This window comes from Aulonocara sp. 'chitande type north' Nkhata Bay, linkage group LG23, assembly GCF_057382095.1.
Source record: "Aulonocara sp. 'chitande type north' Nkhata Bay isolate Kocher_YH1m ecotype deep benthic linkage group LG23, A_spYH_male_GT1.1, whole genome shotgun sequence".
Taxonomy (NCBI): Eukaryota; Metazoa; Chordata; class Actinopteri; order Cichliformes; family Cichlidae; genus Aulonocara; species Aulonocara sp. 'chitande type north' Nkhata Bay.
Genome location: NC_141365.1, coordinates 40,987,371 through 41,011,114, shown reverse-complemented (window position 1 = coordinate 41,011,114; position 23,744 = coordinate 40,987,371). Strand labels below are relative to the sequence as shown.

The 23,744-nt window shown below is 42.3% G+C and overlaps 1 protein-coding gene across 2 annotated transcripts in view; it reads right to left on the bottom strand.

The window, feature by feature from the left end:
* Positions 1-21,138: 21,138 nt before the first annotated feature.
* The window catches only part of LOC147302420 (partitioning defective 3 homolog B-like), a 200,050-nt gene continuing 197,444 nt past the window's right edge, over positions 21,139-23,744 (bottom strand). For both annotated transcript variants that reach the window (XM_086282053.1, XM_086282054.1), the window contains exon 24: positions 21,139-22,459. In XM_086282053.1, the coding sequence (XP_086138179.1) occupies positions 22,042-22,459 (418 nt within the window). In that variant the 3' untranslated portion in view covers positions 21,139-22,041. The remainder of the gene's footprint in view (positions 22,460-23,744) is intronic.

Genomic DNA, 23,744 nt, shown 5'->3' with positions numbered 1-23,744 from the left:
TGCTGTAAACGATAGCAAGGTCACTACTGCTGCAGCTTGATCGCAACTGAGAGTTTGAGAGTGTGTGTGTGATGCATGCGAGTCAAGGAGAGAGCTGGCAAGTGTGTGAGCGAGTGCAGCTACATTTTCATCCATTAGGTAAACTTAGTTTTTTTAAAGAGAACTTTTCTAACTTCCCTTAATGTAATGCAAATTAAGTGTTATGTAAAAAAAAAAAATCTTAGAAAATCCTGGCTGAGTTATGCTGACGGCGGTATTGTTGCATTTAGCTGCCTAATAAGGTGGCGGTTCAGTTTGAAAATGGGAAACTACTGTGAGCAACACTGAAGAAACGACAAAAAGAACCGTCTACGCAAGAGAAAAAAGTTGTTAGAATGCCTTCCCTTTTTCACGTTGCCATGTTTTTCATGTTGTCTGGAGACTTGTTACGAGAATATCTGGGACGACAGCCAAAACAGCTCATGTTGCTTATCTGTAACTCGTCCATTTAAAGCTTAAACTCCTCACTTACAAAATGAAAAACAGACTAGAGCAGGAATTTGGAGATCAATTCCTTCTTTTCAATGCAGCGTTTCTAGTGCAGACACTTCATGATGTGCAAATAAATACTTGGAAATCTGGCTGGTGTGCGAGTGGGGTGTGAAACAGAGAAAATGGAGAGACGTGTGCATAAACAGAGGAACACACTGTACCTGTGAGCTCAGATACTGGCAGATAGTGCAGCTGTTGTTATTCAGGTGTTTTTTTTCCTGAAATGATGGAGACTCTGACCCCCGCAAGTCAACTCCTAACACATTTTTTTTCCTGCAGTGAAAAGAAATACATGCAAAGTGAGACTCCTGTACATTTTCAATGTAGATTAGCTGCCCGTTTAAAGGTCCAGTATAGCCACCAGGTGTTTTCATTTCTTCTGTTTGATTATAGCTCTCCTCAGGTTGAGCTGGGCGAAGCCATCTGAAGAACTAACAAACTGTAACGATATGAAAATTCAAGGTGTAGGTTACTCAGCCCTAAGAAAATTAACAGTGTGAGAGTGAAATTTAATGCAGTCAGTCATGTTCTTAATACTGAGAATAAGTGTACTCGTTTAAAATGGGCCAAAAGACCTTAGTGAGCCAACCATAGGTGCCTATTTCTATAAAGTGTGCAGTTGTGGTTTCAGGTGACACAAAAACAACATGGAAAGCAAAATATTTTGCATCATAATTAAAGGAAAATGATGTTCTTGCAGACATAATGCTACACTGAGGCTCATTGCTTAAAGCTTCACTAATTGAGGAAGCAGTGGAGCAACATTACGATTAAACTGAGATCACATTTACGTCCAGCAGATAAATGGAAGTCCAGTAGTCAATATGCAAAACTTTGTCCTGCCTCACTCAGAGTTCTATGGTGACATTAAAAAGTTATTTCTATGTTGAAAAAGTTTGTCCAATGATTACTGACGGATTCTCACTCCACCAAAGATGGATAAGGTGTGTAACGATCTGACAATGCTGTGCGACACAGGGAGCAATTCTTTTAGCTCTGTCTTGGTTTTCACAAACACCCGTGAGGTTGATCTGGCTGTGGCTCTTAAAAGATCTACAATCATGCGATTGTTGTGGTCTCCAACTGTTGAGTGGTTGGAGACCACAACACAACTAAAACGATTGTGACCGTGTGCAAGTGACTGGTGGTCTCATTGCTTTTGAAGTAGTTACTTTGAAGATGGGGACCTTATCCACAACCGTTTGCAACCAGTTGTCATCTTCAGTTTTTAGTCTGCCTAGACAGCAATAAGATGGCAATAAGAAGGAATCAGTCTCTGAATTAACTGTGATCATTTGGTGAATGTTAAACAAAAATTCAAAAATGTCCCCACAAATAGGGGCGTAGTTGCTACAGAATGACAGTTTAACTTCACCTTGCGATTAAAAGTGGACGCCCACCACAATTGTTTGCAACTGGTCTCGAAATGCAAAAAATCCCAAACATGGTTGGCAACCAATTTTTACTTTTAGCTCTTTTAGCTCACTATCTGTGTTATGCTATGTGATGTTGTCTGTTGGTGCTGACCAGGTACTGTAGGGGGAAGATGCTTACTGAAAACATCTACCTGCTTTAAAGGCTTCAAAACCAAAACAACAAACAAAACAAGGTAAATAGTTTGTTTGTCACTGATAATAATAACAATAATAATAACATTCATTAAAATTATTATTACATTTATTGCAGCTCTAAAACCTTTAGAATCGAAAGGAAATCAGAATTTATAGACGTTTATGAGAAAATGACCATAGTTGTTACTTAATTTATGATCTTAGTAAACACTTCCCTGATTTCTTTATGGTCACAAGTTAGTTTATACCCAATGATATTGGTTTTACAAATTTGGTCACATTTAAAGTAAACAAGGCCAATAAAGAATATTTTAGGACATGGCTATATATTATGGTTGATCATTTTCTTCTATATGGGAATCCAGCGTGTTTGGGTTCTCAGTAAGACCTACACCTCACTTGTAATGTCTGGTTTTAAAAAAGCAAGACTGTCATGGCCAAAATACACAAAACAGTCCTAAAACACCCAATGGGTGAAGGCCATCTTTTATTTACAGTCTATAGTAGAAGCAGAAGTCATTGGCAGAGGATTTCTTTTTTTTTTGTAGTTTAAAGTGGTGACGAAACAGAAAAATATAATATAATATAATATAATATAATATAATATAATATAATATAATATAATATAATATAATATAATACAATACAATATAATATAATATAATATAATATAATTTAATATAATACACACACACAAATATAATGGTTATAAATAATAGCGTATTGATTTGTTTACATATTTTGTTATATTTTAACACACATGTAGGACATTTAAAAAGTTCACATTACAATATATTTACACAGAATGGTAAGGTGGGATAATTTATTACCTTTTTCCACAGTCTTTCCACTCTTTTGTCACAATTTGCCTCCTCTGTCTCTTTCTAGTAATGAATTTACACATCTTGGATATGATAAGGTGTTATTTTCAGCGATATACCCACAAGTGTTTTCTTCTGCAGCCCACCTCATGAATAACAAATAGCACTCTTTAATTTTTTACCATCGCCTTTGTAATGATCATAAAAAGAAGTCTGGATTTAATGAACTCTGCAGCGAAAGTAACAAATATAAGAGAGCAAACACTAGCAAACAACTCAGCTCTAAAGCAACATGAAGAATAAAATTCCAGCATGTAAACAGTGAAGTGCAGTATTAAAAATGTCATATTAGCTTTATTTATTAAAATCTTCCTGATATGCCTCACTGTGCTCTAGATTTCCTTCTGGTGTGATAAGCTTTTTTTTTTTTTTAATGAATTGGCTTGCATCCAGCAGCACAATATTACTCCAACAATAGCAGCCATTGCACTCCACTAAATATCTGATGGGCTCTGCCGATTCCTCAGCTGATGTGAAGCGCTAAATACGGGGATGCCATTAGTGTGGGCCACGCAGTCCCCGGCCATTATCTTCGCAACGCCATCTTGACATAAACATTTTGGAGGCAATTAAAGATTATATGAGTGTGTCTGCATGTGTGTGTATCTGTCAAAGAGCAATTACAGTGACAATGTTCTCAGTGTTTTTCCGGACGGCTCATTTTCATATCAGAGGAGAACGCAATGTCTCGCAATTTGATTAATGTGTTTTCAGGAGGACGTGTGCAACGCACAGGGAGGTAGTTTGCAAAAACCCCAAAACACGCTTGAAGTCACACACAGCAACAAACACACACACACACACACATGCATGGAGATGAGATGGATTCGAGGCAGTAAATGGCTCTTAATTGATGCACTACATCCTTTGTTTCATTATTTACAGGCCTGCCTCATTATTCTAACATTCCCAACTCTAACTACTCCTCAGAATGGCTTTCATGATATAAACAAATAAATACGGGGGCCCGGAATAGCAAATGGACCTGAATTATTATTATGGGGCGATGGTGTGTTTGTGTGTTGGGCGGTGGGTTTACATTATCTTTACCAGCTCGATCATAAGTAAAGACAGTTAGCTCCAATGTTTGCTAGTAATTGAAAAAGCTTCCCCGTGTGCGTGTATGCGTGATCCTCTTTGAGCCATTCATGCCAGAGGTCTAAGATGATGTCCACGCAAAATCTTTAGTACATGTGGAAATGGCGAAGAGCCACAGTTTGAGTGTCATAGAAAAACACAAATTTCTCTTTAAGCCAAAAAATGTTTATACACAATATTAAATGTGCACATTTCCACCTTATCTGTAACTCTGGATTTCTATTGAAAATGAAACTTGTGAGAGATAAGTCTATTCTCACTATAAATTCAGTTTTATAAATAGCAAATCTTTATTTTTCTTCTTTTTTTCCCGGCACATGCTCCGTTTACACATCTGGTCCCTGCATTATGCGATCAGCCGTGCTGGCATTTAAGACGAGAGATCACAGAGAGCGGGATGAAGAAGGCGTTCATCTTTATTATTGCTTAGCATCTGAATATGAGTGAGCAGGCTTGCTGTATATTATTGTTTTCCAGAAGCTCCATTTTCATGTGCACTAAAGTGCCATTTTTAGATTTACAGCCTTGGAAAAGTGTCCAAAAAAATAAAAACTCAGCTCGGGTGCAAATCCAGATGTCACTCAGGGAGCTTATATGAGCTAGTTTTAAAAAATCTTTGGTTCTAACATTTAAAGCATGGCTTCTTTTAAATGAAAGGTGTTAATATGTCTCATAATGCCAGTGATGACCTGTAATCTGCTTTACTTTCTTGCCAGCGGTCGTCTTATACGAGGAGGTATAGAGTTTTTCCAAAATGACGTCAGTTGGGAAAACTGTAAAAACAGAATTGCAGTCAACGTTTTAAAGCTGTGCCTTTTCTGACTGTGTAGTCACGTGTGATCACATCTGGGCGCGAGACTGATCACATTATTGTGACTGTGTCTGTCTGTGTGTTGTGACCTTAATTGAAGTAGGGTGCTGTGCCAGTCTGGCCATTGCAGGGCTGAATCTTGATCTAATCCGCAGAGTTAGCGCCTTAAATAGATAATGCCCCCTTACTGGGGTCCAGTCACTGGGGAGGCTCAACATATGGTCCATGAGAGTGTGTGTTTGTGTGTGTGTGAGAGAGAAAGAGAGGTAGAGCGATTTTGTGGATGCGTATGTGCGTGCGTGTGTGTACATATGCAGGAATAGACAGCTGAAATCAAGCCAGGGGCAGAAAGGCATGCCGGTAGTGTGAGCAGAAAACTTTCCAGAGAAACACAGACCCCCAGCTGGTCTCTGCAGAGCAGTACAGCCTTAACGCTACTACTCTTCACTAATGTAAACCCACGCTGTGGATCGAAGAGGAGGGAAGTCCGTGCAGGTCCTGAGGACTGGATGAAAACAGAGATAAAGATGGAGCTAGAGAGAGGTAGAGACAGTGATTGACAGGCAAACAGACGCCGTGGCAGACAGATGAAAACAAAACAAGTGTGAGAAATGCCAGGAGAGGAAAAAAATCAAATGTAGGGGGAAAAAAAAGAGTACCTGCAGGGGAAAACAGAGCAGAAAAAACCCCAACCACGCTCCAAATTGCTGAGCCGGGGCATTAGAGAAGCTTGTCAATCATGACCCCTCGACACCCGCAGAGTCGGTGAGCCGAGGTTTAACTGATACACACACCGATGAGTCAATTACAGGCTGGGGAGGAAGAATGTCACGGCCGCCCGGACACTAAACCAAAGGCTTAACCTCCTCACACGACATCAATATGCTTCAGCTGAGGGTGAAAGGAGGAGAAGGAAGGTCGGGATGCTTCTGGAGGGCACCTGCATGATCACAGAGGACACACACTATTAAAGAAACGTCATATATTCGTGTTTATCTTTTGGTAACTCAATAATACAGCCTGGGACTGAGGGCAAATATAAGGTAACAGCATCAGATATTTACAAGAAACAAATGAATAACTATATTTAACCTTTAAATAATCCAAGGTAAATATAATGACATTGTATTTTAAATAAAACTCATTGAAATTCTATTTAATTACAGGGGAATGATCATCCATAGTCATGGGCTATATTAGAAAGTGTTACCTTTTTTTGTATGTTGTTTCACAGAATTCAGATTCACTTACAGTAAATCACAGTAAAAGTTGATGTAGAGTCTGAACCTTTTTTAGTGACGCTGAACATCCGGTATGAATGCTGTGCTTTACAAGCAGTGAGGATTCTTAAACTTAAGAACACCATGATGGTAAAAACAAGGAAACAAGCCCGTGTTGGAAGTAATATTAGCATTACTCTCAGTCTGTCTGGTAGAGCAGCGGTCCCCAACCCCCGGGCCACGGTACCGGTCCGTGAGAGTAGAGGCTCAGTGAAATTTATGGTTTTCAGGGTTTTCATTGGCTTTTATCATTGTTTTTTAATAGTTTTTATTGTTCCCTGGGTCTTTTCCCGTTTGTTAAGAATAAATCTCCTTTTTTTAGGGTACTGGTTTAATTTGTTGTATTTATCCGCGACACTTTAAAGGCCGGTCCGTGAAAATATTATCTGACATAAAGCGGTCCGTGGCCCAAAAAAGGAGGACCGCTGTGGTAGAGCCTTGGCATTTCAGAACACTTAAGCCAAATATGCAACGGTTCAAGGTAGTAACATCCATCCATCCTTTTCTGCTTTTCCAGTTCAGGATCGTGGGGCTGGAGCCTATCCCAGCTGTCATAGGGTGTGGGATGGGAGTAGACCCTGGACAGGTTGCCAGTCTATCACAGGGTTATCACAGACAAACAGACACCCACTCACACCTATGGGCAGTTTAGAATCACCAGTGAACCTAACATGCATGTGTTTTGGACTGTGGGTGGAAGCCGGCTGGTAGCTGGAGTAAACCCACTCAGGCACAGGGTGAACATAAAAGTCCACATAGAAAAGCCCCAGCCAGGCAGTGGATTCGACACTGGGACCCTGTTCATACATTACACTCTGTGTTTAAAACTAGTAAGAGCTGTGGCAGGTCTGTGTGTTATTCAGGTGCATTCAGAGTCCCACACAGGTCCTGAATCACCAGCTCTTATATAAATGAACTCCTTCTGCAAAGTCCACCCAAGTTTGTTAAATACATGGATATTCAAACAACATAGTAGTAGAGTTACACTTGTTTGTTAAACCATGTTTAAGAAAAAAAACATCAATTTACAAGACATAATTTGTTTTCCTCTGTAACAAATGGGCCAACAGAAACATGAAACACACAAAAACACACAAGAAAACAAGGCTGCTGCTCACTTTGCTCTTTGTTTGAGAGGAGGAATAGGATGTGACTTGCCCCTCATGGACACCCACAGGCCTTCCCCCCTGCGAGGCATCTCTACTATTCATGTAGCGTGTGTGTGTGTGTGTGTGTGTGTGTGTGTGTGTGTGTGTGTGTGTGTGTGTGTCCTTCATGAGTCAAGTCAGCCCCAGGCTTTCATGTGGTCAGACCATCACCTCTGGAGTCTGTGTGACTTCTAACACGGAAACATTCATGCCACAATGGCAACTTTATTCCTCTAGAAAGCGTTTGTGTACGTGCATGAATGTGTGCGTGTGTGTGCTAGATGGGAATTAAGCAAAACACACAGGGAATCCCCGACCCGGCTCGCCCCCCTTCTCCCGTCCTTCTCCCTCTGAAGTGGGGTGGGCTGAGATAAGGCATGTTACAAAAACACACTCACTCAGGGGGTGGTCAGAGAGGGCAGGTCACATATCTGCGCTGTTTACAGGGGAAAACCATGATGTGAAAGGGTACAAGGAGACAGGCTGTGTATATGTGTGCGCCTGTGTGTGTCTGTGTGTGTGTGAGTAGTTTATTTAGGGCTGGATGGTCATCATTTTTATCTCCATTTGTTGGAGAAAGATTGTATATCACTTGAGGCGATGGTGCAATGTGAGTGCGCGGCGGTGCCAGGGAATGCGTATTTAAATCGGGGAAGAGGTCACATGGCTGCAAAGTGCAATGAGGTAATACGGATTCTGCCCCCTGTAGGGCAAAGGACGGAAAGGACGGGGATTAGCATGCATAAAGAAAACAGACAAATAAAAGATATCATAATCAACTTTATCTCCAGAGGAGATTTTATCTGAGAAATGAGCAAAAGTGATTGGCAGACAGTGTGTGTGTGCGTGTGGGTGTATGTGTGTTACTGTCATTTCCTCCCTATCACAGAGCTTATCTCTGGACTGCAAAGAATTGGAGGAGAGAAGTGACAGAATGGAAAGAGGAGACGGAGGAGAGAAACAGAGAGATGGAGGGATGGAAAGTCAAACTGCGGAGTGAGAAGGGCAGGCAGTTGGTAACTTGTGTTTTTATGTGAGTGCACAGTGCAGTTGTGGCACTTGGGCTGTTATGTCTAGAACGGAGGCATAATGAAGGGGAGTAAGGCGCATTCAAACGAGCCAGGAAAACTCCCCATTAAGCCTTTTCTCTCTCGATCGCATGACACAACTCTGCAAAATAGAAACTCTAAACTGTCTCAGCAAACTGCAAAACACTTGCAGTAAATAGACAATTATACAAAAAAAAATTATGTGTCATGTTTTGCTCATCCATGGGAAATTCTTTCCTGAAATAAACATAGTCTTGCATCAAAAAACTTCTCCCAGTGTTTTGCTCCTTATCTCCTTCAGGCAGCAGCTCTGTGGTGAACAACCGCCTCAAGAAAATGAGCTGGAGGTGGAATCCAGATGTAACAACTGGTCGAAGTGCACACACACACACACACACACACACACACACACACACACACACGCATGTGGAACAAGAGAAGGAAGCAAGTTTGTCTTCACTGCAAAAAGCTTCTCAATTAGCCACTAATTGCCTCGCCTTAATGAGCAGGACATTTCTTAGTGCTAATGAAGCCGGTGGCAGGCGCAGAGAGCGAGTGTGTGTGTGTGTGTGTGTGTGTGTCACTCTCTGCAGTGCAAGGTGTGTGTGTTTTTGAAAGATAGAAAGTGGAGAGACAGAGCAGAGATCTAATGGAGTCAGGTCGGCAGCACATTTTCAGCGAGCTGTTTGGCATTCTCTGGAAGGAATGCGTGGATGGATTACACTGCTGGCTGCTACAGTGACTTTCCAATGAGGCTCCACTTTGTCTTCACCCTTATCTAATCCACGCTGGAATGACCATCTCTGCGAAATGAAGATGAGGCCGGAAATCAAATGACCCGTCTGCTTCTTAGAGCTGCGTGAGCTGACACGTGATGTGAAAGATTAAACTTGGTAAAAAATGAAGTGATTCAAACGGAAACAGGGTGATGTGACTTAGATGGCCAACATAAAGAGCCAATGCAACGCAGAACAGGAATAAACATTTGTATAGCATGAAACATACAAAAGGCTCATCGTTTTTGCATGCCGTGGCGATGGAGAATAGAAAAGAAGCACAACCCCCTGCATCAAAGCCAGTTTGGGCAGTCATAGCAGGGAAAGGTTTGCTTGTTGTTTGCATGTTCTGTATAGTCTGGATGAGTTCATGAATACTTGGGGTAACGTCAACACGGCTTGATTTTGGAGACGGCAGCACACGAGTGACACAGAGACGTAAACCAGCGAGGCTGCAGTTCATGGTTGGAGTCTTAACCCTCAGTTCAGCTGGAAACAAGTCAACAAGTCCTTTAATATGATCCGTGTAAGCATTTTTCACTGTTTAGTCATGAGATTTTGAGCTATTTTGCTGATATAAAGTGTCTTTGTTCAGATCAGGACATACAGTTTCCTGCGCTGTGTCTATTAGTATTTGTATTTGTATATATAAATACACATTAGAAAAAAACACACAACTTGGCAGCACAAAATTAATGTTCTAGCATAAATAATCAGCTTGGTAAGTTGATTTTTAATAAATGGTCTGGTGCTCATATAGTGTATTTCTACTCTGAGCATCCAAATCACTGTCTTGCTGCAAGCCTCATTCACCCACACATCCAAACAAGCGTCTTCCCCCCAGTGTTTAAATGCTTCTAACCTAACACTCACACTCCAACGGAGCCTAATAAAAATCTATGGTGTTTCACAAAACATAGCTTCAGAAGCTGCTTTCTCAAAATTATTCACACTCCAAGGCAGCAATCTCCGCTTTGGTAACAATTACGTCCACCAGACCTTCCCCATTTTTCCATTTCAGGTTTTTAAAAAGGGAGTTAGCTCATATATCAATCATTTACAAGACTTTTAATTCCTAAAAACATGTTGAAAGATGTTTTTGGTTTCTGGCATGAAGAATGGTGAAAAATGTGATTCTGGTGACACTGAACTTGGTATTCTTGTTGTGGCAAAACCAGTTCAGAGAATGGCCCGTCTGCTTTGAGCTGGCAGGAAGGTGATAGTAACTCAAGTAACTATTTGTTACAAACAAAGTGTGCAGAAGAGTGTCTCTGTTATCATGCAATAAATCAAACCTTAAAGCAGAAGAGCTACAGCAGCAGACGACCACACCAGGCGTCACTCCTATCAGCTAGGAACAGGAAACTGAGGCTACAATTCACACAGGCTCATCAAAACTGGACAACAGAATAGATGCTTCAGTTTTTTTGACTGATGAATTTCAATTTTTGGTGTGACGTTCGAGCGGTAGGTTCAGAATTTGGTGTAACCGACATGAAATCATGGATTCATCCTGCCTTGTATTCACAGTTCTGGCTGCTGCTCGTGTAGTGGTGCGAAGGATATTTAATCGGCATACTTTTGGCCCCTTAGTACTAACTGAACATCATTTAAACACCATAGCCTGTTAGCCTGGAGTTATCAGTACAAATAAACACCTTCGGGATGTGGTGGAACAGGAGAGTCACATCATGGGTGTGCAGTCAACAAATCTGCAGCAGCTGTGAGATGCTATCATGTCAATATGGACCAACACCTCCAAGGAATGTTTTCAGCACCTTGTCGAATCTGTGCCATGAAGACTTAAGGCAGTTCTGAATTTAAAAGTAAGTCCAACCAAGTGTAACTAATAAAGTGGCCAGTAAGTGTATTTCTGTCCTGGGAAATGCAAATTTGCTCACATTTTGCTAGAAAATCCTTATTTGTACATTTAAGATTTAAAGAAATAGTCTTAAAAAAAAAAATAACTGCCCCAATGTAAGTAATCAGCTAGGGAAGTCTGATGCTAATATCGGTTAGCTAAACCTTTTAGCCTATTCACATATAGTGTTTCCAAAAAAACAAAAAGGTCCACATTGTAAATGTTCTATAAGCAGACTGAGTTTCGAATTCCTGCAAGTAGCATTTGTAAGTTTCACTTCCACTTTCTGTTCCTTGTTTTCTCCTTAAGCTAATTTACCTTGCAGTGGTAACCTCATATTTAATACCCCAACATGACATCTTTTCATGCAAAGAGCAAAACTAGTTTCAGGTAAAATCACTACAGGAAATGTTGATTCTTGGTAAAATTATAAATGGATACAGTGCTTTTCTGTTCAGGCTGAGCACTCTTAAATACAAGACTTATTCACCTAATCATACAAGACCTTTTTTCCCTATACCGTAACACACTGTCTAATATTCACAGATGCACTCACTCGCCAATGGATGCATGGAGGCAACCCAGGGTTCAGTATCTTGCCCAAGTATACGTCAACATGCAGACCTCTAAAGTTTGGTCGATGACCTGCTCATCCTCCAGAGCCACAGCTGCCACCTTTTGGTGTATCAGGAGAAAATAATCTTAAGATGTCAAAACTGCCAAAATGTTGCCTTTTCCAGCTCTCACTACAAACTTGGATTTATTCTCTGTGTTTGAGCAGCATATGAGAATTTTTTGGCAGGGCTGCTCATGGTATGGGGTGAGCTCTCATTCCTACAGCACAACAAAAATAGAAAAACATGTCAGTGCAGGAGGTTAATGCTATTCAGTGCCAAAAACTGCCTTGAGTGGTGCGCCTGGGATGTTATGTTTGGCACCCGTACGCGCATCAGTCAAGAAAATAAGGTTAATTGAAAAATAATGTTGCCTCATAATTTAATATATGTTTTCAAACTCCTACAGAAACCAAGCAGTCTGTAAACTCATCTCGGCCTTGGCAGCGCTCCATCTTAGCCGAGCGGCTGGACTAACAGGGACCCATAACATATTACTCCCATCCTTTCCCTGCAGTTCATGGCAACCCAACACTCCTGACACAAGCTCACCCCCGGCACCCCTGGCTGCCAAGCAAAACACCTGGCATCTGTATGAGAAGGGCGCCAATTTCACAGTGACTGCCAGGCGGTCAGCTGAGCCTCTGCCACACACATATTGGTAACATGTGTGTGAGGGCAAAACGATAACGCAGTTTGTGTGTATGCCTGAGCCCAGAGCAGGTGTGTGTGTGTGTGTGTGTGTGTGTGTGTGTGTGTGTGTGTGTGTGTGTGTGTGTGTGTGTGTGTGTGTGTGTGTGAGACAGCAGTGGAAGCAAACAATGTGTCAGAAGAGGAGGTTAATATACGAGGAGTTTGCACATGATGGACAGCTTAGTCTGGGACCTCTCTGGAAACATTTATAACTTTATATTCAAGAGCAAAAACCGCACTGGTGTATGATAACTTGCATGCATGTCGAGTGCCGGACAAAGTGAATATATATAATCTAATACTGTTCCCAGTGTCTCAGTGACATTGATGCATTTCCCAGTTGCGTGCTTTCTCTCCCCGGCTGAAGTTTTGTGTGTGTCAGAGGCCAGGGCTGGTGATGAAAGCCTGATGGATGGGGTCCAGGGGTCACGGACTTCAGCTGTTGTTGGCCACATCACAACCCGGCGAACCACACTGCTAGCCCCAAGTTAACACCAGAGTCCACAAGGCTCTTTGGTGTTTTTCATCACCGGAGCGATAGGAAAGTGGAGAAGGCTGGGAGAGATGAATGAAGACAAAGTTCTGGAGGGTTTGCTGTTAAAGAGTCCAGCAGCTCCGAGGCTACGTAGCCAAAAAGAAAATAAACAATACAAAGCTTTTTCCTGAGAGTAAAATGTTTCTGCTGCATTCGGGCCGGAGCAATAAACTATGCATAAAAGATGAATAAAACCGCCTCGTGGCATTGCCATCTTGTTTTTTGTTGTTTAAACAGAAAGTATCCTTTTTGAACTGAAGTGATGGAGCCGTGCTAACACTAGCTGACTCGCTAAGCAAGGTGCAACGATAGCCTACAAAGTGAGTGTCACTCACGAAAACTGGACCACAAGTACCTTGGAAGGAAACCGGGAGATTCATTTTAGTGGAGTTGAAGCCCACCGATGAGTCCGAGGGGCCCATGTCCCGATTAATTCCAACTTTAATCTCAAAGAAAACTTAACTGGGTGATTTATTAAAACAAACAAATAAGTAAATATTAACCTGAGCGCAGATGTTTTGAAGGAGAAATTAGCTCCAGAGGCCAAATGTCTAACTGGATGTAAACATGTTAGTTTTTGCTGTTAAGTTGGCCGTTTTAACATTAGAGTCTGCTGGGAATGACTTGATTTTGATCACAGCCTCAAGTGGCCATTTGAGGAATTGCACCTTGGCTTCACCTCTCAGCCGTACAGGTTGCTGCTTTGTGCAAGCTCACAGCAAACAGACGTTGAGACCATTCAGTGGTTTCAGGCTGGTCTTGGATCTTCTGGTTTGAAACATACTCACTGACTGAGGCCTGTGTTTTGGATTTCAAGTATAGGAAATATATTTATATCCCCAAAACGCAGAGGAAGAAATGCTGCATGTAGCTTACTGACAAAAGCTTTGTATTTATGTTTTCTCCTGCCAGGTTTGTCTAGCTGAAGTGGTACCAGTGTTGGTGCAGAATAGAATAACCTGAGTGTTTCTGATAAAGCATTTCACACTGTGTGAGGTTTCAGGTGCTCAGTGACCCTGCCCCAAAAGCGAAAAAGAGGGGGGAAAAACCCCCTGCTCCTCTTAATAATGGGATGTACAAACCTTTCATTGTTGCTACTACGATGTCATCAGCACAGGAAAAGGGGGGGGGGGGGGGGGGGCTGCTGTGCCAGGAGCAGCGGCCCCGTTTCCATGACGACAGCTTTGGAGTAAAAGATGGTGGTTGGTGGCTCGGCTGTGGTGTGTGGGCGAACAGAGAGGCAGCCAGGAGAGCCAACACTGCTTTCAGGGTAAATATGGTCCAAATTAACGGTGTTGCAGAATCGACTTTGCAAAAGAAGAAGACGAAGGAGAAAAACACAGAAAGACACATTAGGCAAAAATGGATGTCTTAAACACAGCGCAAGGTGAAACCGAGCAAGAATATTGCATGGGATATGAAATTATTTCCAATATCAGCCCAAGTGTGGAAATTCAATTTCACAGTTCATGAACAATATCAAACAAACACGCTGGCTGAAAGAGCACACTCCAACTTGAGTGATACTGCATCGAAAGGCTACACGGCTGACATAAAAGCGAATGAAGTAGGTGAAGGGCAGGCTAACGGTTAACGGTAATCCATAACTCGACCAATCTCCATATTTAGGCCATTTAAACTGCACATTAGCCACCAGCTATTCCCATGGTCTGCCTCAGAGCTGGGGGGAGGTGGAGTGGGGATGCGGGCCTCCTTTCTAATGAACTGTATAATTAAATGAGAGGATCCGCTCGGACTACACTCCGTTCGGAGACCGTGATGCCTTAACGAGGGCTGAATTGAAATGAATGGCAGCAGGTGAAGGACAGAAGGACAGCGGGGTAATATGGCGGAATGTGCCTTTAATGAAGAGGATGAAAGGGGCCAGCGAGCGCAGGCCGAGGTCAGCGCGGGCATTTACCTTCATTCTTGTGTTGCGAGGGTGTATGCTCCTCTATACTAGTCCTCCAGCATCTCTCGTACTCACATCCCCTCCATCTCAGCCCCTCCTGCCGACTTTGCTCTGTCTTTTTTTTGGGAGCTGTGTTGGAGACAGATAACTGCTTCAGCTCTCCACTTTGCCCTCCCCAGAGCACGCCTTTTGATTGACACATGCTAACAAGCAAAGGTGTACAACAGGGGCACCAGCAGAATAGGTAATGCTAAGAGAACATAACCAGGGAATTCTCACACTACCCCACGGTTCATGACAATCGACTGGGGAACAGCATGTGCGTTTGCATTATTTTATTTTTTATTTTAGTTCCACAAAAACGTGGGCTTACGAGGTGTCAGATTAATTCACGCAAAACACCCCCACCCCCTTCTCACATAACAGAGAAAAAGATGAGAGAGAATTTTTATTTTTTAAAGTCGGGAAAGAATGGCCAACAAAAGGAGGGGTGGGTGCAGAGAATAGATAAGTAGCTCTTAAGGAAGGATACGGCCTTTCTCGAAATCAGAGGTCGTGCAGCGGGGAGAGGAAAACGTCTTTTTTACATGGCGTGAGCTGATATGAGGCGTAAAAATACGTCTGTCAGCGAATCAACGGCCATGACCGCGGCCCGTCAGAGGGAGGGTGTGTCACGTGACTGCACTAAAAGCACTCCTTGTGGATGACCATGAACAAAGGCCGAGGCACTCTGGAAGGCTGTGGCTGCGGACGGAAGAGTAATTTCGCTAAGATGGGTGTTAGAGCCAAGTGCTCCTGACAGCGATTCCAAAGCTTTTGTTTAATGGACTTAAAATGCAATTAATTCACGGATAATCAGTTGCTGTTGTTTATTATCTTTGGCAGCAGCAAGCTGACCACAAGCACTCGGAGGAGCCTGTTTACAGCGTTTCTTTAAAGCACAGCGAAGCCAGCTTAAGTGCCGTGAGTTGTGTTACCATCAGTGTGAATGAGAGGAGACACAGGAAATCTTGGCACGGCGCTCGCTCTTGCCACCTCTCCGCTTTATAACAAACGTACTTGGAAACACCAGGAAGTTGATTCTGTTCATATGGACGCAGGCGTTGGAGACGAGCTCCTTGGCGTCATCCAGGTGACTTCTTCAGTCTTGGCTGACCGCTAATCGATGGTCATGAGTATCATTCATGGAGAGCTGGGCAATGGCTGCAATCACAGCACTGTAGTGAAAGATGTACCCTCAGCCCCCCTCCTCAGTTCAGTTGGTCCGTCTTGACTTCCTGCTCAGTCCAGTGTTCCTTCATACCTAGCATGGCTTGAGCATCCATCGACACACTGCTAGTGTGCCGAACTAGTTTTCTGGCCAGGTCACACCTACGTAGCCATGAGCAGTGACCGCTTAATAAAATAATCTCCTTCTTAGTATGTTTAAGGACCCTATCTCTATTTGGCTCCTAAGTTTCATAATCTACCAAAACACTCCACAAATGAGGCATTTTCATTAGCTGACGCTCCACCATCGACACATTTAGACACCGGAATGTCTCATCAGACCACCCAAGGGAGGTTTTTACAGTGTTTCATGCTTGTAATACCATGGCACGGTGCCATTACTATACTATCATCATGGAATTATAACTGCATGCCTTTCATAACGGTAAAGACGTGCTTTATAAGTACACACACACATACGAGTGCTAATTAAGTAAACCAGTGGTTTCCAACCTTTTTCATCTGACAAACCCACAGCTCTGTCACATGCACTCAGGAATCCCTTCATCAATGCCTCTTACATTCAGTGTGGTCTTTTAAGCTTATTTAAAACCAGATCTGACTAGTTTCAGCTCCCCATTTAGACTATTATGGCTCTTATGGTTAGCAATACCTCAACCACCTATCAATAACTGTGATTTACCGTTTTAACCATTTAACGCTCCTGTTAACAGTTATTTATGAGGTCCATGTTCTTTATTTATTGTGTTTAGCTTAGAATTTATTTGTCCATATTTAGCCAATCATTTCTGTTAATTCATACTTTTAGCTCACAACTTCACGCTCACTGTTTTAAAAGTTAATCTGTCTTTTATAGAACTATTTAAGCTGTTAATTCTAACAATTTCACTACAATGAACAAATAAAAGTGTTAGGTAAGCATATAGTGCTGTGCAAAAATCTTGAGCCACCCTTCATTTCTTTATATTTTGCTTTCAAGGAGCCAGACTTTCTTATAATTTTTAAGAGTGTTTCTCTCTCTTCAGGTTTTCTGGAGGTCTTTTAGAGTTTTACTTTGGATATTGGCTGCTTTTTCACTCATTTTATCTCCAGTCCTTGTACCTGACTTCTTTAACAGAAATGTGTTTTAGTTTGTTGAGTCATTCAACCATAAAAAAGGCACAAAAGTCAACGAATAAACCAGCGTTGTGTCTACAAGTAACAGACAACTTGGCAAAGAACCTGTTTTAATTTGTATCTTTAGGCACTTTGTTACGAGCAGCCTGTCACAAAAACATTTGTTCTCATTTCTTTTGTTGAATATATGAAATGCCAAAGATAATGACGTCTGACAGACATAAAATATTACTTTTGCAACAACAAGTGATTCCTAAAAAGCTATCACCCACATATTTGACATATCTTGGCATAGTGTGCAGTGTGTCCTTGAAGAAACTGTACAAGTCGAGGACAAAAGAAGTGGCAAGCCTCAAAAATTGCATTTACAGCACAGGAACGGTATCTGAAAGAAACAGGAAAAAATCCAGTAAAGACCTGACACAGGACCTGAGAGATGCACCTGACACTTTAGTTAGTCACTAAAGGAAGGAAACTGCAAAACAAAAAGGCTGATGTATTCCGAATTACACAAAAACTGGACTGAAAATCAGCGGCAACATGTCTGTCGGAGTGATGAATCCAAATGTGACATTTTCACATTCAAATCATTGTCAATAAACACGAGGTTAGGAGTGCAGTACAACAGTGTCTAGAGCCATCTGTAGAACATGGTGGAGGGTCCACCATGATTTTGGGCAGTATTTCAGCCAGTGGCTCAAGACTTTTGCACAGGTAAACTGTTAAAAATGTTAAAATAGCAAACAAAAAAAGTGGGACTCTTTTGTTTTAACCCAAAGTGTGGCTAGCAGTTGAAACTGTTGTAGCTATACCTTAAGCTAAATGTACAGGGTGGGCCATTTATATGGATACACCGTAATAACATGGGAATGGTTGGTGATATTAAAGTCCTGTTTGTGGCACATTAGTATATGTGAGGAGCAAACTCCTCAAGATGGGTGGTGACCATGGTGGCCATTTAGAAGTCGGATATCTTGGATACAACTTTTGTTTTTTCAATAGGAAGAGGACCATGTGACACATCAAACTTATTGGTAATGTCACAAAAAAAAACAATGGTGTGCTTGGTTTCAACGTAACTTTATTCTTTCATGAGTTATTTACAAGTTTCTCTTTGTTCACAGCCATTGACATGTCGAAGAGGTTAACACGTGAGGAGCGGTTCGAAATTGTGTTGATATCTGGTGAACACAGTAACCGGGTCATTGCAGCAGATTTCAATGCAAGACACCCTACGACAGCGGTCCCCAACCCCCGGGCCTCGGACCGGTACCGGTCCGTGAGTCGTTTGGTACCGGGCCGCAAGAGTTGAGGCTCAGATGTGAAATGTATAGTTTTCAGGGTTTTTATCGGTTTTCAGCGTTATTTTGTTATCGTTTTTATCGTTTACTCGGTTTTCCTTGGTCTTTTCACGTGTGTTATGAATAAATCTTCTTTTTTCGGTACCGGTACTAGTTTTATTTTGTTTTATTTATCCGCAACACCTTAAAGGCTGGTCCATGAAAATATTGTCGGGCATAAACCGGTCCGTGGCGCAAAAAAGATTGGGGACCGCTGCCCTACGAGACCACCCATATCCCATGCTACAGTTAGCAAACTGCTTGCTAGGTTTCGTGAAACTGGTTCAGTGTTGGATTTGCAAAAATGTGGATGCAAGAAACCTGTCACTAATGAAGAAACATCAGTGGCTGTCCTAGCTTCATTCAGCAAGAGCCCACAGCGTAGCACTCGCCGCATGTCACTGGAGAGTGGCATTAGTCGAACATCCCTCCGGCGGATATTAACTACTCACAAATGGCACCCTTACAAACTCCAGCTACTGCAGCATCTCAACGAGGATGACCCAGATCGGCGAACAGAATTTGCAGAATGGGCAAGACAAAAATTGGAACAGGACCCTCAGTTCACGCAGAAGATTTTGTTCAGTGATGAGGCAAACTTTTATGTGAATGGTGAAATTAACAAACAAAACCACCGCTATTGGTCTGACACTAACCCACATTGGATGGATCCCTCCAAGACTGTTGGAACAACAAAAGTGATGGTTTGGTGTGGTATATGGGGTACAACGATAGTGGGTCCATTCTTCGTCAATGGAAACCTCAAGGCCACTGGATATTTGAAATTGCTACATGATGATGTGTTTCCCTCTTTATACACTGAAGCTGGCACGTTCCCTGAGTTTTTCCAGCAAGATGGTGCACCACCACATTATGGGTGCCAGGTCCGAGCATTCCTAGATGAACAGTTTCCTGGAAAGTGGATTGGTCGTCGTGGGCCAGTTGAATGGCCCCCAAGGTCTCCCGATCTGACCCCCTTACACTTTTATCTTTGAGGTCATCTGAAGGCAATTGTCTATGGTGTGAAGATACGAGATGTGCAGCACTTGAAACTACGGATACTGGATGCCTGTGCTGGCATTTCTCCTGCGGTGTTGCTATCAGTGTGTGAAGAGTGGGAGAAGAGGGTTGTACTGACAATCCAACACAATGGGCAGCACATTTTAAAAGTGGTCAGAAACTTGTAAATAACTCATGAAAGAATAAAGTTACGTTGAAACCAAGCACACCATTGTTTTTTTTTTGTGACATTACCAATAAGTTTGATGTGTCACATGGCCCTCTTCCTATTGAAAAAACAAAAGTTGTATCCAAGATGGCCGACTTCTAAATGGCCACCATGGTCACCACCACCCATCTTGAGGAGTTTGCCCCCTCACATATACTAATGTGCCACAAACAGGACTTTAATATCACCAACCATTCCCATGTAATTACGGTGTATCCATATAAATGGCCCACCCTGTATATAGCATGTGAGGAGGTTTAGCTAACATGTTTATCTATACTGCTAGCTAATGATTTTAGCTGTTAGCCATACTCCTACAGATATTAACATTAGGTTTTCACATACTGAAAACAAATACATGAAGTTAAGAAACGTGAATCAGTTGTGTAGGTTTGCATGTCTGCTGTTTAATTGTGGCTTTAAATGGTTATAACCTTCTGCTTTAATCACACAGAGGTCCGCTCAGTTCTTTAATTTAATTGTATTTTTTTAAAGATGAGTTGAGCTTATCTTACCATGTACGCCTTCAGCTACTGCAGAAGTGTCTCCTTTATGGGGACTATGAGTATAAAACATAAGAGACTTCTGGAGGACTTGATTTCTTACTCTGACTCACTTAAAACTTTTCTATAACAGCTTGTGTAATCAAATAGGCTATTACAGATGCACTAGTTTCCCCTGCCTGTGCTTGATTAGTTCAAGGTAGATCTATTAGGAAGAAACTGTGGACAATTTCTGACAGTTTTGTCATCACAGGATGCTCAGCAGACAGCTGGTGGTTCCCTTGCTTGTTTATCCAGCTTTCATCTATTCTAGTTTGTGACAAGCACTGCATTTCTTACTATATATGATATGTGTCAAAGTAAGCATTTGTTTATACTAGTACTTAGTCAGACAGGCTGCATCTCCTCTGAAGTCTTATGTGTTTCCTGTCTTTGGGAAATAGTTAATTTGCTTAAAACTGGTTTAAAGAGAAGGATCGATCAGCTTTTATCTGCCTGTGCTCGTCTGTTTGGAGGTCTATTCCAGTTCAGACAGGAGAGGGTCAGGGGAACGCAGAGAGGCCCGGTCCTTATGGGCCTCGATGCTAATTAAACCTAAACTGATAGAAAAAGCCTTCTCCACACTAATTATTCCCCATTTCAAGTCTAATTTCACCAATCAGTGCCATCTTTATTTCTGAGAGCAAATTGGGCAGTAATCATTTTCCAGTGGAGATTTCCCTGCCTCCAATTGTTGAAGATGATTTAGTCATTATCGGAATGCTGGCTACTCTTATCAGTCATCTCACAGGGCAAATTTATCTAGAGATTGTGCTCAGAGACATTAAGCTGGATATTATAATGAATTTTTAAAGTCATGACTCATGGTGTTGTCTTAGTCTGAGTGTTTCATACACGCGTACTCTAGCTAACAGGTGAAATGAAGCAGAAATGTGATGAAATGAAATGACGTGGCACAGCCTGAGAATATTTATCAAGATATTTAATGGAAAATAGTTGTACAAAAAAAAAAAAAAAAAAAAAAAAAGAAGTTGTGCACTTATTTGACAGCAAGTTTAAATCAAACCACCATTGACACAATTCGTTTTCAGTGCAGTGACTCTTAGCGGTGATATGTTAAAAGGATAAAATGTTTCATTAATGTCTTCCACGAGTTACAAGGAGCTTACCATAAGAGCCTGCAGCAGATCGAGATTTATACATTTTATTAGAAGCGCTACAAAAATATCACTTATCTTATATGCAAATTCAGTTACACAGTTAATGAGCACGGAGTAAGCCACGTCCAGATAAGGAAAGGTAAAAATACAAAAAAAAAAAACAGACGAAGCAGTGTGTTAGCAGAATGTAAAGGAAGTCCAAGCGACTAAACATCAAGGACAAGAAGAAGGGGGTGTTACTTCCTTTTCCGGTTTGTCCACTTTAGCTTCCCGTCTCTCTGTGCTGGAGCAGTCTGACGGGTCAAGGTGATCCCTCTTTAATTTCCTTCAGCTTGATCAGCATGTGCAAAATGCGAGTCAGCTCTGCTTTCATAGCTTTCAATATACTTGATTGTATACGTTTGGCACGGAGTTTACTCTATATAATATATTTAACTTCATTTAATTTCGACATCATAAAATCTTGTGTCCTCTTCTTATACACCGCGACACACCAGCAAATAGATACACGCAGCTGGAAACAAACACGCAACACACAAATCTCCCTTTCTCAAAAAAACAAGCCCTATTTTTTTTTTGCATTACAGCTTCTGATTACATGAATCAATATGGCAAAAATTTCACTGATGCACACTGGCGGCCCAGGTGACAGCTGATATGTTTCACAAACACGCTCTCTTTATGTTACTTGCATTTGCACGGTTTTAAACCGCGCCTATCATGGGATTCTTCCGTCTTGGGTCAGGCTGTCTTTCGTCACCGTAGCGATAGCGGTCGGGGCTGTTGTAACGCTCCTTGACGGCAGGGTTTCTCTCTGGGCTGGTGTAGCGGCCGGGGCTGGCTTGCCGGTATCCGTCTCTTCTCCCTACGGTGTCGTAGTACTGGCGCCCTCTTTGACCTGCGGAGGGTGACGGAGGGACGTCCTGTCTTAAGGCAGCACGGTGCTGCTGTCCTGCCTGGGAAGAGGGGTGGTAGCGGGGATTGTTGAGCGGCTGCTGGGTGCTCAACTGAGGGATTGGCAAACGGCCCGAGTTACTCGCACCTGGAGCGTCCTGATAGTGGTTGGGGCCGGAATCTCTTGGCACAGGTCTGGAGTGGGTGGGGTAATCATATGGATCCCTCCTGAAAGGAAAAAGATGGTTGGTGTTAGAACTCTGTTTGAGTCCTGGCTGCAGGATTGTTAGACGCCAACAGTCAGGACAGACACATGCATTTTACATACAAATATAGATGTATGGTTAACAGGCTAGAGATGTCAACATTTAAGACTAGTTTAAACTGGTTTGGAGATGTGGACGTGCCAGAGATTTGGGCCTCCTTTGTGGTAAGCCGCCTTCTGTTATTCAGTTTATGTGGCGAGGCTGCGGCCTTGGCAGGAATGACTTGTGGGGGGGAGGCCGTGGATGGAGAGATGCCAAGAGATAACAGCAAATGCCTTGGTAAGCATATATGAGGTTGTGTGTGTGTGTGTTTTTAGCTCGTGTGTGCAGGAATGTGTGTATGTGTGTCCCTCGGGTCTGCAATAACGAGGCAGCCAACTGGAAGTCTCCGGTTCCCTCCCCACTAGCTGTGGGTGATTAGGGGCTAAACCCCAGGGTAAGGCGACCCGCGGGGCTCGGGGAGACGGAAGGAGAGAGAGAGTGAGACTGGAGAGGGAACTAGAGAGAAAGTGCGAGAGGGGGGGGGGGGGGGGGGGGGGGGGGAAGAGAGACACACAGGGGAAAAGAAAAGGGAGGGCTGATCACCTTTCATTCGGGTCCAAATGTTTTCCGTCTTATGTGCTGTTTCCAGTGGTGAGTGACACACAAGTCAAGCTAGAGCGAGTAAGCAAATCTAAAAGTCAGGTCTTCAGCAGCCTAGCTGTAAGGGAAACTCTCCTATTTATAAAAGTGGTGAGGTGCAAGAGAACTGTCAACATCTTAAATTATACGTTTTGGCATTCAAATTATATAAAAGTCATTTTGGCAAACATCTCTGCTTTCCGAACAATTTAATATACTACATGAGCTCATTTAAACTACACATTTTTACCATATGTTCATATGCTGCAAAAAATCCTTTGGAACTTCCAGGATTCTTCACATTGATTACTTATAAAATGTGGCTCATCTAAGTCACAATTTCTAGATCAAAACATGCCTTTACTAGAAATCAGTACTCAGGATTACATAAGGACCTTTGTGCTAAAGACGTCTCAAAAGTTACCTTGAGTCACGTGTTCCCATTAAGGAGGTAGTTATTGACAAAGCTGCGCTCTCACTAAATACTGGGCAATGTCTTGAGCCCAACTTCTTTCACAATACCTTAAAAGAAGCATTAAAAACGCTACATCAGCTAAAGGTATGACCTAGGTGTTCATCCGTCCATGTGGGAGACGTTATGCAAAGATCTGGAGCATGTTCTGTGG